Consider the following 16595-nt stretch of genomic DNA (forward strand, 5'->3'; position numbering starts at 1 on the left):
TTGAACAAGTTCTAGCTAGGGTGTGTACCTTGGTGCCGCCCAGGCAGGCCTGGGGCCAGAGGGTGGAACCCTTCTCTTTAGACTGTGACTCAGGTCTTAGGGGACACCTCACCATAGGCCAGCCCAGTAGCCTGTCTGTGTGGGAGGCTTAGCCCATGGGCCATCCACTCTGGGGTAGGAAAGGGAGGGCACCTCTGTCAGCCCAAGGCTCAGTGCAGCAAACCTTTGAGCGAAGTGAGTGTCTTTAATGTGCTTTGGTTTCCATGAAGAAGTTTGTCACCATCCAGACCCCCAGCCTGGGTGACCCCCGAAGCAGCTGAGGGCATTTGAAATGAAGCCTGAAGAGAAAGGGATTTATGACAGTCAGGATGCAGGTAGTCCACTGAAGAAGGAACACCAGGGGACCAAGGTCACACAATATAGCACCAGGGCTACAAGCATTGACCTGGAAGTAAAAATTAAAAATTTTGAATTGGCATTGTACGACCCCTTTCTGCAGACCTGTATGTTGTGACTTCAGGCAGGTGTGCAGTCTCTCTGGTACTCAGTTTGTACTTGTTAACTCTGATACCCACTCATGAGGATATCAGAACTTAGTGTCTCCATGGTTACAAAGTCAGTCTGCTGGGACACGGGCCTTCCCCGGGCTCACCTCTTCTTCTGTGCTATACTGGAGGAGTGGAATTGGAAAGTGCCAACTGGAGCATCCTTTCGGTAAGGAGTAGCTAAGGTGAGGGGAGGTGCCACCTCATCTCCATCCTCAAGACCTAGTCTTTCTATGTTTAGCCAGGAAGGGATTCTTCAAGACCTGCCAAGTTCAGCCCCCGTGGTCATCTCAGTATTTTGTGTTGGGTGAGCCACAAGTATACTTATGACCCATATCTCATCCTGAACTGAGACCCACCTGCTTTTAGATATGACCAGGGCCTGGCTCTCTTGAGGCTTTTGAAAATACAAAGAGCTTTTTATGCACCCCATGAAAGCCCAGAAGTCTGACTCCCACAGACTGCTGCCCCAGCAATGGGTTTCTCTGGTGGAATAGAAGGTTCATTTCACATCCGTGGCTGTGCCCCCATCACAGGGTTGCTATCATGTGCTGCCCAGGAAAGAGTCCTTTCCTCTTCTGGCTGCCCTGAAGACCCTGCATAGGGCACACCCACTTGCAGGTGGCAACTGAGACACATTGTTGCTCCTCTTCAGCCAATATCCCTGTTTGGCATGTTACCTGGAAGTCACCCATCGCTGAGGCCATGCATTCCTCCTGGGACAGTAACCTGCAGTTCCAGGGACCCCATGACTGCCCATAGCCAGTCCTTCTGCCTGAGCCATGCTCAGCAGCCAAGGAAGAAAAACAAGGAAGGATGCTGGCCAGACTGGGAGGACCAGGCCTAGGCCCAGGGCCAATGCAATAGGGCAGAGGGCAGGAAGGCAAGGCCAGCCTGGACCATTATATAGATGGATGCCAGTGGGGTTGGAGGTCAGCCTAACAAAAGCTGGGGGCAGGGAGGTTGCAAGCTTGAAGCTCTCTGGGGAACTAAGGATTCTATTTTTGTAAATTTTACAAGAAGTCGTCTCTGCAACACGATGAACTCAACAACAGCCAGGCTTTAGAAACTAAAGCTGCCCAGGGGTTGCAGCTGAGAAACTGCCAGAGTAGATTCGCAAGCACTACAAAGCAAAGGCAACCGTAAGCCCTCAAAAGACACTCCTCGTGCAGCCATGTAGTCCTGTCTAGGGTGCACAGCCCTCGGCGAGGTGGGTCTCCCGAGGAAAGGTACAAACCAAATGGCTTGCAGCTGAGACTCCATCCCGCCCGCCCCATCACAGAATACTAGGGCCTTAGCTCAGAGCCTCTGCTGAGCTGCTGCTACCTCAGGCACATTAAGGTCCCCATGGTAAAGCTACAAGGAACCTGCCACTGGGCACCTGTTACATCTCACTTGCTGACCTGGCCAGATCCCAAGGCCACTCTCCTGTGGTCAGCTGCATGATGGCCTCTGTGATCTTCATGTCAGAGCACAGATGCCAGAACCTATGGATGAATTATTCCCTTAACACAACAAGAGACACTTTGTGGATGAGCTCTTGAGATGAGGCAGTAACCACAGATTATCCCGGGTAACTCTAAGGGTCCTGATGAGAGGCAGGGTGTGAGCAGAGGCCATGTGACCAGGGAAGCAGAGGGAAACAGAGACTAAACATGGCACTCTAGAAAGAAGCCCACAAGCCACAGTACCTGGCAGCCTCTCAAAGCTGGAAAAGGGCCTGGACACAGCTTGCCCTGGGATCACAGGAGATGCAGCCCAGCTCCCACCCTGCTTCAGCCTATAGTGCCTGGTCTGAGACTGCTGCCCTCTGGGACTGTACGATGAGAAATTCACTGTGTTTGAAGTCACCATGAAGACCTTAGCAATCAATGGGCTAGGGCTGGGGTTATAGAAGCAAGGCCAGCCTGAAGCCATCACAGAGATAGATGTTACTGAGGCTGCAGGCCATTTTTCCAAAGGCCTGGACTAAGGGGGTTACTCCTCTCTGGGATCGCCAGTCATTTCAGATGAAGTGATTTGTTGCAGCAGTGGCTAAAAGCTCACAGTCCCTGCCCCCCACCACATTCTTTCCCTGGTGCCCCTCAGGGGAGCTGGTCCCAAAGTTCAGGGAAAACCAAACTCCTCAAAGCTCATTTTTTCCTGCAAGTCTCCACTAGATAGGCCTCACCCACAGGGCCCAAGGCTCTCCTCGGGATGTAGTCTCCACCCCAACAGAGAAATACCATTCTGCGCAGCACCGCCCAGGCTGTTTCCTAGCAGCAAGGGTAGGGGAGAGCTCCAGGCACAGGGAACTCTAGCTTTCAGAAGTATGCCCTGGCCTGTCTGGCTTCTTGAATCCACCATCTGCTATCCTCTCCAGACAGCAGCATTCTTGCTGAGGGAAGCCAGCCCCAGGCTGTGCTGAGTCTAGCCCCACACCCAACACATCACAAGGAGGAGCAGAGCTTGGGAGAAAGGTGGGCCTGACCAAAGGGCCACTCTTTCTGTGCTCAGCATGATCCAAGCTTCTAAGTGGGAAGTAAGCCCTCTCCCCAAATTGATGTGTTGACGTCCCAAATGGGTTGAGCCTCTGAGTAAAAAGATAATTCTTTTTTAAAAGGTTATGAATTAAATGAGACCCTTAATGGTGACATCTTTATAAAAAGAGGAAAGGGAAGCCGGGTGTGGTGGCACACGCCTTTAATCCCAGCACTCGGGAGGCAGAGGCAGGTGGATTTCTGAGTTCGAGGTCAGCCTGGTCTACAAAGTGAGTTCCAGGACAGCCAGAGCTATACAGAGAAACCCTGTCTCAAAAAACTAAAATAAAAAAAGAGAGAAAAGAAAAGAAAAGAAAAGAAAAGAAAAGAAAAGAAAAGAAAAGAAAAGAAAAGAAAAGAAAAGAAAAGAAAAGAAGAGGAAAAGTTATCGGGACTTGCACAGAGAGATGGTCATGTGAGGGGGAGGTCACAGAGCAGGCACAGGGAAGCCACAGAAAGAGGCCACAGAGAAAGCAATGCACTGGCCCCCTGAGTTTAGACTGACACATGAGCAGTGACAGTAAGCATGGGTTGTGTGGTGAATGAATGTGAAATGTCCCCATGGGACATAGTTGAACACTGTTCATGAACACTGAACATGGCTGACCACTGTTGGTGCTGATCAGGAAACCTGTGGAGCCTTTAAGGGGTGGAGCTGCATTGGAAGAAAGTGTGTAAGGTACCCTGAGTTACTTTGTTACAGTGACCAACGCTGAATGGTACACTCTCTCCTTCTCCAAGCTTGCCCATATTTCTTGAGTGCTAGCGGGACCCTGCCTACCTTGATGAGACTCACTCAAGATGCACCAAGGATCTCAAACTCAAATTCTGAAAGCCAATAGTCACCTCAGTCTTAGATTCCTGTCTGACGACCACGTGAAGGGCACTTGATGCTGGATGGAACCTCCCACCCTGACTCCCAACCACAGCAGGCCTCCACAGGAATTCCCCAGGGAATGAGTATGGCCCTGTGTCTGCTCTGGGACTGTCAGTAAGGCAGGGGAAGTGCTGACCTTCCCACCCGGGACTCACTCAAGCGCACAGAACAGCATGGAAACAACTGGCCAGCAAGCTTGTAAAGGAGGACTCACTCTTGGCAGGCACCAGTTGTGTGGGTCCATCTTTAATTATTTTAAATATGAGTAAAAGTACAGAATAAATGTGACTCGCATATCATACCTTACACAACAAGGGAGGGAAGGTGTCATACACCCTGGCACACGGCTTTGGGAATACGAAGTGTCTTCGGTACCAGGTCTGTGTTTCGCTTTGGTTTGGGGTGACAGGCTCGAGAACCATCACCCAAAACACTGCCTGTGCTCTCAACAAGAGGGGGCTCCAACCGAGCAAAAGCAAAGGCAGTGCTGGTGACCCCCGGGGAGGGAGCAATAGAGAGAAGACTGGGTCCAGATGGCCACACATGGTGGAAAGGGAGGGGCTGCACGTATAAAAAAGATCAGCAATGAACCAAATAATATTGGAAATAATACCTTTGGCAATACTTCTGTAAGAAGTAGAATCACGCGACATGTTATTCACATGCATAGGAGTGCGTCAGAAAAATCTCTTAGAGTCGTGGTTGGTGTGGGGCGGGAAGATATGTCCTGGAAATGACAGGCGAAGGGGTGGACAAATTAATTCATAAAGGCATCATGTCTCTAATGGAGGAGAAGTCCCATCAGCAAGACAGCTGAGAGGGCCCTGCTCAGTATAAGCGCGAGTGTGTGAGCGTGCACGCACACACACACACACACACACACACACGCACGCACGCACGCACGCACGCACGCACACATGGTATTCCAAATAAATACTCTCTCGTGCTCTTTCTCACAGGCTTGCACCTCTCCCTCCCTCTCTCTCTCTCTCTCTCTCTCTCTCTCTCTCTCTCTCTCATCTCTTCCCAAAGCATCCTTGTACTCAGGCTAGATTTTCCCACTGGCTGCCAAGCCAAGTGGCCACCATGAGAGAAGGGGGAATTGTCCTGGAACACAGGCCACAAGACACACAGTCCCTTCAGTAGCAGAACGAGCCCAGTCCATGCTGATGCCCAGAGCTCTCCCAGAACCTTCCAATGAGCTGAGAGTCCCATCTCCAACAAGTGTGGACCGCAGCAGGACTCACACAGCCGAGCAACTGCATAGCCTCCTGCTGCCAAAGCCCAGCTTTTCTCACACGTCCAAGTGACAGTCAGGCATGTAGTGTGTACACTTTCTGACGCTGGTAGACAGGATCCTGACCTGAGAACACAGCTTCACAGGCAGCATCCCTTGGCAACGCTCCAATGAAAAGCTTTGTGACATCCCCACCTTGTCCTGTGTGCCAAGTGGGTTTAAGCTGTTCTCTCTGATATTCCCTGGGGTCTTTATTTTAAAAATGACAAGACTTTCAGCACATCCTTTGCAAACCAAGCTGCTAGCAGGCCTGGAAAGGTTCATAAAAATCAAAGCTATCTCCCAGTGACACCACATGTGGCCCGAGCTTAGTTTGTGAGATGTGTTTCTGAGGACATTCTAAGGGTGTCTTGAGACTCACCCTTAGTGAGTTACAGAACTTTGGCTGCACATGACAGAGAATGTGGATAAAGATTCCTCCAACAGGAAGACAGAGGGAGCCTGTAACCAGCCAGAACCAAAAACTAAAGCATGGGGAGGGCTTCACTTCCCTCCTTTTCCACTGTTCGATGCCTTGAGGTTGTTCTGTTCTGGCATTAACAGCAAAACTTCCCGTTCCAAATATAAACTGAATTCCTTCAGGAAAACATCCAAAGGAGCAGAGAAGAGAGGCAGGGCCAGTCAAATTCGAGAAGCGGTTTGTTTTAAAACGCTCCTTCTCTATGCTGGGCATAAACAAAGTGTATGGGCAGAATAGGTCAGAGAGTCGAGCCTGCTGCCAAAAGCTGACTTCTGAGTTTCTTCTGAGCACAGCAAAAGGGAACAGGGCTCATTTCTGGTGTCACTGAAGGGCTGACTTGGGAATACGAACAAAAACAAAAGAGCCTCCACTCTCCAAGCAGCTCTGATCTCTGCCCACATGGGGTTATCGATTTATGCAAGGCCTGCTGGGATATAACACGTGAGGGGCAGCCCCTGAACATGGCCTCAATCGGATCCCAGAGCTGTCCAACCCTACACCCAGACAAACTCTCCTGGAGGAAGGAAGGCAAGGCTGGTCTATGGCCTCCCGTAGCCTCCTCTTCCTACCCACTGGGCGCCAGAGATCCATTGCCCTCCTGAGATCCAAGGCACTCTTGGGAACAGACAGAAGTCTACCCCCAGTGTCGTTTCCAAGGCTTCAGGTGAACAAGCCTAGCAATCAAGAGCAGAGCTGCTGAACATGGCAAGGAAAGTTTTAAAAATAGTTCCCACAACAGGTGCCTTGGACGTGAGAAGAGGATTGGGTGGGGCTCCAGAGGTTTTCTCCACACTGTGGGTGACAGTTCTCTGCCTGGAGACTTTTAAAGTCATGGCAATGACAGAGTCAGTGGGCCCAGCTTCTGCAGAAGGGACTCAGCTCTCACGTTGTCTTCCAGGCAAATGCTTCGTCATCCAAGACCTGTGCCAGCCTTGTGTTGAAAGGCCCATAGAATTCATGCAGGATCTTCTGGGTGATCGGCCACATGGGTCCCAGACTACGATCCTCAGGACGCCGTGTGTTGGATGCAGGGCTCTTGGTCATCAGAGCTTCCTGCTTCTCACTGAGAGGCCCTAGAGTGAGAAGGAAAACGGTCCTGTAAGGCTGGAGGTGTCACTTGAAATGAAGGGGACTTCATATGAATCCTAGGTGACCCTCATGCTCAGCCAAGGCTTTCCTTTAAGAAGATGTGGTTAAACTGGAAAGATGGCTTAGTGGTTAATAGCGCTTGTTCTTGCAGAGGACCTAGCTTCTATTCCTAGCACCTACAAGGGGCTCACAATCATCCATAACTCCACTTTGAGGGGGATCTGATACCGTCTTCTGACCTCTGAGGGCTCCAGGTACAAACATGATCTATATCTATATCATCTATATCTATCTCTATCTACACATATATACATACATGCAAACAGAACAAACATAAACATAAAATAAAACATATAAATCTTTTTAAAAATAAAAAAAAAGATACGGTTGGATTCATTTGGAGAAACCAAGGAAGGGGGAACCACTGGACACTGCAAAGTAATTCTAAAGCTCAGGCTCATGCCAGCCATCAGGGGCGCCCTGCTGGTAGTGAGATGGGGTCCTTTCACCTTTGGGCCACCTGAGAGTTCATTTCCACCTACTCCGTGGGCTGCCTTCAAGGCCCATCGCTTGTCCTAAGTAACTACGTACAGGGACTTCTGTTTCCTGGAACTCTGCCACCATCATTTCCGGTCTGGGTTCCTGTGTGATACAAAAGGGATTGGGTCTCCTCTTTCTTGCTGTGAAGTATCAGAAGAGCAGGAGGAATGGGGGCCCCTGTACCTGTAACAGTTGTATTATGGGGAGATGCCCCAGGGCAGGCCAGCTGCTGCTGCAAATAATGCTCTACCACCCCATCCCAAATGTCTGGGTCACCAGCTGCTCACACGCTCAACCTCTGGTCACTAGACCACCAGCTTCTCACTCTTCTGAACCTCCAAGCCCATAGGAACCAACCAAAATCATTCCCATGGCCCAGTGTCAAGGGTTATACAAGACAGAACACTAGCCTTACAGTCCTGTCCCTCTTAGGAACAGAAGACAACCACATTAACGCAAGATATCTCTAGGTGGCTGTGATGGTTTGTATATGCTTGGCTCAGAGAGTGGCACTATTTGGAAGTGTGGCCTTGTTGGAGTAGGTGTGTCACTGTGGGCATGGGCTTAAGACCCTCACCCTAGCTGTCTGGAAGTCAGTCTTTCACTAGCCACCTTCAGATGAAGATGTAGAACTCTCAGTTCCTGCACCATGTCTGCCTGGATGCTGCCATGCTCCCACCTTGATGATAATGGGCTGAACCTCTGAACCTGTAAGCAGCCCCAATTAAATGTTGTCTTTATAAAAGTTGCCCTGGTCATGGTGTCTCTTCACATCAGTAAAACCTTTCCACTGTCAAATGAAAGACAAAATAGGTCTAACTCTTAAATGAAAAATAGAGTGTCTATATTCAAGCCCCACCACCAGCTTTCAGAGAGAGAGAGAGAGAGAGAGAGAGAAGAAAGAGAGAGAGGGAGGGAGGGAGGGAGGGAGGNAAAGAAGGAAAGGAAAGGAAAGGAAAGGAAAGGAAAGGAAAGGAAAGGAAAGGAAAGGAAAGGAAAGGAAAGGAAAGGAAAGGAAAGGAAAAAGAAAGTCAATTCACTGGCTAAGAGTTCTGAATTCCATTGGTGGCCCAGATATATTTCAAGAAATACTCACTTAACAAAACTCCTAAGCCAGGTCGTTAAACAGAACTATAGGAAATGTCCCATGAAGAAGAATGGCCTGGCCTGACATTTAGAGCCTCCACAGTTGTCCTTGGGTGACTTAGCCACACCCAGGCAGCATACCTCACTTCTGTATGTGCCTCTGCATGGTCAGTTAGAGCAACCTGAGACCTGGTATCCTCAAGCTGAAGGCAGGCCATGAGCCTCTGACTCCAGAGACTCCCAAGCAACACCAGCCACGATGCAATACCCCAGCCATTCTCAACCTGTGGGCCGTGATCCCCCCTGGCAAGCATCTATCTCCAAAAGTATTTACATTGCAATTCCTAGCAGTAGCAAAACTGCAGTAATGAGGTAGCAACAAAAATAATTTATGGTTGGGGTCACCACAACACGAGGAACTGTATTAAAAGGTCATAGCTTTAGGAAGGTTGAGAAGCACTGCAATAGTCAGACCTCCACATTCCATGTCCTAGCCACCTACTTGAGTGGCTTCAGAATTCAATCCATCTCCTCTTCTCCTTCATTGATACCTCTCTGGCCCCTCAGCAGTGTGGGTCCTCCATCATTATAGGCCCACTGGGACAGTACCTACCTTCCCCTTTGGGATACAGTCACCTCCTGAGATAGACTGGGCTTCCTTCAGCCAATTTGAAAGATCTCAAAGGAGCGCCTCCTCCCCCAAGCTTGCCCACCGTCCCATGCACCATGGTCCAATCAGTAGTTACTAAGTGAGCAGGAACTGAGCTGGCACCTCTTCAGGAGTCCCTTGGCCTCACACAGCTCATCTCTTCCTATTTTACCTTTAACCTAAAGCCCTCCTAAGGAGCCCACATGCCATGGGGCAGGGGAGCATCTCCCTCAGAGGGTGAAGTGCTCATAAGTGCTTGTTCTGCAAGCATGAGGACCTGAGTTTACATCTGCAGCATGCCCCTAAAAAGCTGGGTGTGGCAGCATGTGCCTATAACCCCTACACTGGGAAGGAAGAGATACGCAGACCCTCGCACTACCTGGCTACTAGTCAGTCTAACCAAGACTGCAAGCTGGGTTCAGTGAGACATCAGAGGAAGATACCGATGTTGGCATCTTACTTGTACACATGTACATGTGTGCTTGCTCGCTCGTGTGTGAGTGTGTGTGTGTGTGTGTGTGTGTGTGTGTGTGTGTGTGTGTGAAAGCCCATATCCCTGAAGTTTGTGCTGAGCCCCCCGGACCCCCTGCCTGAAGCATGATACATACCCAGGTTTAGAAACTGGAAGACCTTGTGCATGGTATCCTTGACATTGGATGCGTGGTCTTCCAGCCGTAGAATGAGGAACTGCTCCTTCCTGAAGACAGTGAGCCAATCCAGGAGGTACACAGCGTACAGGCCAACCTGGAGCCTCACCTAGGAAGGAGGAAGAGGGTGTTACTGCAGGAAAGCCTTCCCCAGCCCTGGGAGGTGCTTTCCCAAAGCATGATAGACCAACTCCTCGTAAACTAACACAGAGTCACCTTAGCCATCAATTACCTTCCTACATCAAATCTTAACACAAGGCACTCTGTGCCACATGTGCAAAGACTCTCCACTCTTAGGGTTGCATTAGTCTTCACACAGGTGGCTCCAGCCTCTCCTCACAAGTGAGAAGCACAGGAAGGCTCTCAAGGGCATACACGGTCTTTGCATAAGTGGGTGGCTGTCTCTCTGCTGTCAAAGAGGCTGTGAAAAGTCAAAACCAGACACCTAAAGGCAACCTAGACACTGTAATACATGGGGACCACCATGACCATGGAAGTGTGTGATGTACCCCGAATGTAAGCATGGGTTGGGGGGTAAAACCAACGCATAGGAAAGCCTTCCTCCTTCCCTCAGACTCATATCTGGAATCCTTACCTGGTTCCTTCTCTCATGCCAAACTGCAAGCTAAGAGTAAAGAATTGACCCACTCAAAGATGGGTCTGGCGTCTGCCCTCTGCCCTCAGAGGGGACTACTGAAGGCCCTCCCTGGCTTGCATTGTTCAACAGGAGAATTTTATGTCAAGCTAATACAATGACTTCAGATAGATCTCTGTATGTGATGGAGCCCCAGTAAGAATTCCGGACACCGCAGCTTGGGGTGACAAGGTTCCTCGTTGTGGTCATGTGATCATGCATCTATCCTGGCGAGGAGATGCTGACTCTGAAGGGAGAAGAGCACTAGAGGCTCTGCCATTCACGTTCCCTCGCTGACGTGACTCTGAATCCCTGCCATGCCATGAGTTGTGGCCAGGGTCACAGTAGCCTGTGGTATGTCCTGTGAACCCTGCTCTAAAACCAAACTTGAAGATGGTTGGTGACTTCACCCAAGAACTCATAGCTGATTTCAGAAGGGAGAGCGACTCACCCCAGCCACCTCCCTACTCACACCCCCTCTCTTTGTCTACTCCTAACAGCACCTGCTAAACACCCTCAGGCTCCTGGATGGATCTTCAATCAATCACTTCTACCCTCTGTCCTCCCTCCGTCATGGTCATATGCTTTGTAAAGCTGTGAGCAGGCCTAGGCTGGCCCTGGCTCAGGCCCTGAGACTCTCCATTTGGAAGCTGCTTTCAGCTCCCAGTTCATTCTTCCTCCATAGCTCCTCTCGGTTCTAGGCTCCTCCTCCTCCTAGCTCCTCCCAGTTCATTCTTCTTCCATAGGCTCCTCCCAGTTCTAGGCTCCTCCTCCAGGCCTTCCTGTTTTCGAGGCAAACACTCTTCACCCTTCACCATTCACCCTGTCAAACTTGATTTTGCAATTCCTGGGGGGCAGAGCCATCAAGTCACCAGGGGCAAAGCCTTGTGTCAGCATTCACGGTGGCTCTTGGCGGAACTGCTGAACTCAGTGTTGACAGCACACCGAGGAAACATCTGACCAAGTGCACGAAGGTGCTTACTGGGTTCATCTCCAACTACTCTTTTTCCCTTGCACCGTTTTTTTTTTTTTTTTTTTTTTTTTTTTTTTCCCTAACTGCAGGAAGCTGCAAGGGAAGGAGAACAATCAGAGCAAATAGCTCATCAGGACTGAAAGAGCCGAGCATGCCTCAGCCCCAGCAACACATACACAGGCAGCCTCCAGCCTCGAGTAGACGCGCGAACACCATGCTAGGGCAGGGACTCACAGGCTTTTTGCCATCTCTTCCCAGTTGGCTTACAGCCAGCTTGGCCTCATCTCTTCCAGAGAAATTACTTTTTATAACTTGACATCTTTCCAGTAGGAAAGGAAGTAACTGGCAGGGACAGGACACTGGTGTTTTAGAGGAGGGGCATCCTGTCCCTGTATCTGCCCCAGTGACAGAACAGCCTCTACAACCATCTTGGTGAAAGTCCACCACTGCCCTCAAAGACCTGTAGAGTCCTGACTGTACAGGGCCTTCCTCACAGGCAGATATGGTCCAAGGAGGGAGGACATGGAACTCCTACATATGCACTAGCTCTAAAAAGTGAGTGTACTTCCAACCCACTTGCTCTAGAACCCTTTCCCTCAGCCAGGGAGCGCTCTGGGCCCCTCAGGAACACCATCCATGCATGCAAGGCCACCTCTGTGACTGGGAAGCAGACAAAGTCTCATTTCCCCCACACCTGTCCATAAGGAGGGAACCAAAATAGAACAAGAATCAAAACAGAACCAGTGTAGAGAAGCTATTTAGGGCCCAATCCATATAAAATCTGAAACCACCAAGGCCAAGGGGAGCACCAAGGCCAATGGGAGCACCAAGGCCAATGGGGGGGGCACCAAGGTCAAGGGGAGCACCAAGGTCAATGGGAGCACCAAGGCCAATGGGGGTGGGGAGTACCAAGGTCAAGGGGAGCACCAAGGTCAAGGGGAGCAATAAGGCCAAGGGGAGCACCAAGGCCAATGGGAGCACCAAGGCCAACGGGGGGGGGCACCAAGGCCAAGGGGAGCACCAAGGCCAATGGGAGCACCAAGGCCACGGGGGGGGGAGTACCAAGGTCAAGGGGAGCACCAAGGCCAACGGGGGGGGGGGCACCAAGGTCAAGGGGAGCACCAAGGTCAAGGGGAGCAATAAGGCCAAGGGGAGCACCAAGGTCAAGGGGAGCACCAAGGTCAAGGGGAGCACCAAGGTCAAGGGAAGTACCAAGGTCAAGTCAAGGGGAGCCTTTGAGCTTGTGGATGCTTGATGACTCGCTGACAAAGATCCAAGAACAGGAGGGCAGGGCTGTCTGCCTGGACTCAGCAGCTAACTCCTGACAAAGCCAAGTCAGGTCAGTCCCTCGTGGATGTGACACTTGTTCTACCACAGAGAAGCTCTGGCAAAGAGGGAGCACCCTATGGGTTCCATAAGGTGCCTGGGGGGGGTAGGGAGCACCTGATGGGAAGCCCAGAGAACACCTTAGGGAGGCACAGGGTCATAAGGGCCTTGAGGAGTCTAAAGACCACTGGGGACCATTGCATGGGAATCCCAGGAGGCACCTAGGAGGGGTCCAGAAAGCACCTGAGGGTATTCAGTTTTGAGCTAAACCTGGTCACAGACCCAACTCTGCCCCAGACAGGTACCACCCTAATCTTCCTTGTTCCCCTAATTTCAATCGGCACTCCCCACCTACCCTCCCTTCTGTTTCCCAACTCCCCACTCAGACATTCATTTCTTCATCCATTCAACAAATACTGTGAGTTCACACAGTGTATCAGGCACCACACTAGGCAGTGGAGATGTGAGGCCACTTAACAGGCATGGCTCTGACTGCTCAGAGATACCTCTAAACTGATAAGGGGACAGACACCTGTCATCACCAACTGTGACCCTTGCCATGGCGTGAGGGCGGGGGCGGGGGTGGGGGTGGGGGAGAAAGTGGATCAAAGTAAAGAAAAATCTGAAAGACAAGAAGCCCTTGGACTGGCAGGGGAAGCATATTGTGAAAGAGGCATGGAGAAGACCCCGGAGCCCGTGGTTCCCATACCAGAGCACACGCACATGCGCAGAAGGTCTGTTAGGCAGCCAGGGCTTTTAAAGCACGTGGTTCCCATGCCGGAGCACACACACATGCGCAAAAGGCCCGTTAGGCAACCAAGTCTTCCCATCTGCACTCTCGACCTCAAGGCTTAGATGAATGTCCACAGCCGAACCCTCCATATACGACATCTAAGAGGAACCTTGCATTTCTGATCAGCTCTCAGGGACCTCTCTCTATGAGTCCTGCTCAAAGGCCACAGCCACCTGAGGACCTAAATGAGGAGAGAGTTGCCATGACACAGTAATGGGGCAGGAAAGACTGTAGGGAAGGGAGGAGCCATATGAAGGCCTTAATATAGGCTATGCAGGACTAGCTGCAACGGCACACCTGCCGTGCCGGGACTCAGGAGACTAACCACATGCCCCACGCTGTAGATGGGATGCATCAGCAGCTAGAAGGGAACTTTCTCCCCATTCCAGAGGGGAGAAACCATCTCCCAAAACAATGTGCTCACCATCCTTAACTGCCCGCCCCTCCTCCCCCACCCCCCCATGCCCTGCAGAGTCACCCGTCACTGCCACGGCCCTGGAGCTCTCCTTAAACAAGCAGTGCTAAGCTATGGTGTCGTCATGCTAAAGCCTGTCATAAATGAAATTTGAAGTGGATGCCTCCTGCTATCTCAGAACCATTTTTAAGAGCAAGAAAAGGAAGACAGATTTCAAAGGCTATCCAAACTGTTGTTAGCTGCAAATGGAGTACACCTTCAGTGAGCCTCAGTGGCCCCATCTGTAAAATGGGAACAGCTTCAGAGGTCAGTGAGGAACTAAAGTGTAGGAGAGTACCCAGTGAGCAACAAACTGAAGTGAGATACTTCCTATCTCTCACCAATGGACTTGACAAAGATTAAATAAGAAGGTATCTATCACCCCCAGAGGTGGAGAGACTCACACGGCAACCCATGAACTTCCTGTCCAGTCACGATGGTGTTTCCATGCTCAGTTGGCCTGAAGACAGCAAAGAGAGGAAACACACTAGGCATGCCCCCTCTTCTCTGTGGGAGGATGTAGCTGAGGATATCGATGTAGCTGAGGATATCCGGTCTCTACGAAGCCTATTTAGAGGCAGCCAGAATGCATGTAGCTTGGCTCTGCATTTCCTAGGGCATACCTCGGGGTGGGATGAAAATACCACCACATCCACAGCTGCTTATATCAGATGCTGATCCTTTGCAGGGCGGGAGAGGCCCTGGTTCCCAGCCATGAAATCCAACTATGCCTGTGTCAGGACTTCAAAGCCCTGCCTCTCTCTACCCAAGACATCCAGCCAACTTAGGCTGGTATGAGCCTCCATCTGCCCCTCCCTCTCTGAATTCTCAGAAGATCTCCCAAAGAGAGAACTGGGTGGTAGCTGCTTGAGTGACTGTTCCTGCCTCTTCTAAGGAACCATGTTAGCTTAGCCGAGCGCATCACCCCTCACTCTTCATCTGGCCTGTTCCTGCTCCCCTCCCTCCACCCCTGTTATCCCACCTATGTTGCAGGCATCGTTGCAGAGTTCCACAGCATCATCAAACCCAGGAAATTCCAAAAGGACCAGGGTGGAAGCAACCCTGAGGCAGGCTGCACTCAAGCACATCTGAATTCTCAAAACCGACCACCTGCCTTCCCCCACCCTCCAGAGCCTGCTGCTTGGAAACCCTAAAGAAGAAACTTCTGGAGACACACCAGAGCCCTGAAGAAAGCTGGGGTTTCAAAGCCTAGACTTGAGTCTTGGATTCCCCCCATTACTGGGTAGCTGGCTACAAAAGGCAACCTGACAGAGCCTTGGTAGCCCCGCCTGTGTCAGCAAGCTCCAGCAATAGTGGGGCCCACATCAAGGCACAGCCTTAGGCTGCTGGGCAGCCAACGCTGGCAGAGTCCATCATTTTCCTATCAGGTTTGAGCACTTTCACCCCTCGGTGGGCTCTGCCTACGTGTGCCAGGGCACAGCACCATAGTTTGTCAGTATGGCACATGTAAATGACTCCCAGTCTCCAGTCCCTATACCAGCCTAGAATAAAGCAATTGAATTTCAGAGAGGCAAAGTTTCTGGGTGACAGGCAAGGAAGGAGGGACAGAGACAGCAGGCTCGAAGGCCCCAGCTGCTGCTGTGCCTCTCTCAGTCGGGAGCATTTTTCTTCCACATTAGCCACTGCTCAGAGGCAGCTGGCTGGGTGTCCTTTGCACATTCAAACATTCCGTCCCCATCCCCCCCACCTCCCTCCCATCTCTGCACTAAAACCCTCTTCACAATGCCCCGCTGCACACAATAGCACCAGAGTGGGCCTGCTTTGTATGGGCTGCCCTGGTGAATACGCACGGGCATGGCATTGTTCAGGGTGTTGTTGTAGACGCAGGCGCGCAGTGAATAATCCAGCATGCAATTTTCAAACAGCTGCAGAGCCTCCGTCACTTTCTCGTGGAAGTCATCTGCAGATTTATTGGAACTTGCGAAGTAGAGATAGTCTGAGTATAACCTGCGAATAAAATAAATAAATAAATAAATAAATAAATAAATAAATAAAATCTTACCATCCGAGGGTGTGAAACCACACCACGTGGGCGACAACAAAAATCGGCTAGCCATTACATTAGCTGGTTTGATTTATTAAAATACAACAATTGTCCTCCCTTTCTTTCAAATGAGCCCCCTACCCTCTTCCATTCTTTTTTCTTTTAAAGATTTATTTATTGATTATATGTAAGTTCACTGTAGCTGTCTTCAGACACACCAGAAGAGGGAGTCAGATCTTGTTACAGATGGTTGTGAGCCACCATGTGGTTGCTGGGATTTGAACTCCGGACCTTCGGAAGAGCAGTCGGGTGCTCTTACCCACTGAGCCATCTCACCAGCCCCCCTCTTCTGTTCTTGCTCCCACCTGTAACATACCACCCACCCTTCGCGCTCAGATACATCTACACTGCCCCCAAACACTGACCAATACTGTGTTTTATTTTTAGTTGGTGATTTCTGTCTCTTTCTTTTGTTAAATTTATTTTATTTATTAGCAGGGTGTGGGGAGGCCATGCAAAGGCCATTGCACAGGTGTGGAGACCAGAGGACAGCTCTGTGCAATCAGCTCTCTCATTCACCTTTACACAGGTTCCACAAACGAAACTCGTGCTCCGGCTTGTTGCTAGGTCACCTTGCCTATATCTGCTTTAAGAAACAAAAAACAAAACCCCGCAGTTATTTTTGGGGAGTGGGGGTGGCA

General features: G+C 50.6%; 1 protein-coding gene across 4 annotated transcripts in view; it reads right to left on the reverse strand.

Annotated features, from left to right (window-relative positions):
- Positions 1–4134: 4134 nt before the first annotated feature.
- Positions 4135–16595, reverse strand: part of Chst15 (carbohydrate sulfotransferase 15) — an 83745-nt gene continuing 71284 nt past the window's right edge. For 3 of the 4 annotated variants that reach the window (XM_029479407.1, XM_029479409.1, XM_029479410.1), the window contains exons 6-8: positions 15701–15857; positions 9671–9818; positions 6574–6771 (exon numbers count right to left, since the gene is read on the reverse strand). In XM_029479407.1, coding sequence (XP_029335267.1) covers positions 6581–6771; positions 9671–9818; positions 15701–15857 — 496 coding nt within the window. In that variant the 3' untranslated portion in view covers positions 6574–6580. Of the gene's footprint in view, positions 6772–9670; positions 9819–15700; positions 15858–16595 lie in introns of all 4 variants that reach the window. The other variant, XM_021167476.2, reaches the window with a different exon arrangement.

This window comes from Mus caroli, chromosome 7, assembly GCF_900094665.2.
Source record: "Mus caroli chromosome 7, CAROLI_EIJ_v1.1, whole genome shotgun sequence".
In the NCBI taxonomy this organism is placed as follows: domain Eukaryota; kingdom Metazoa; phylum Chordata; class Mammalia; order Rodentia; family Muridae; genus Mus; species Mus caroli.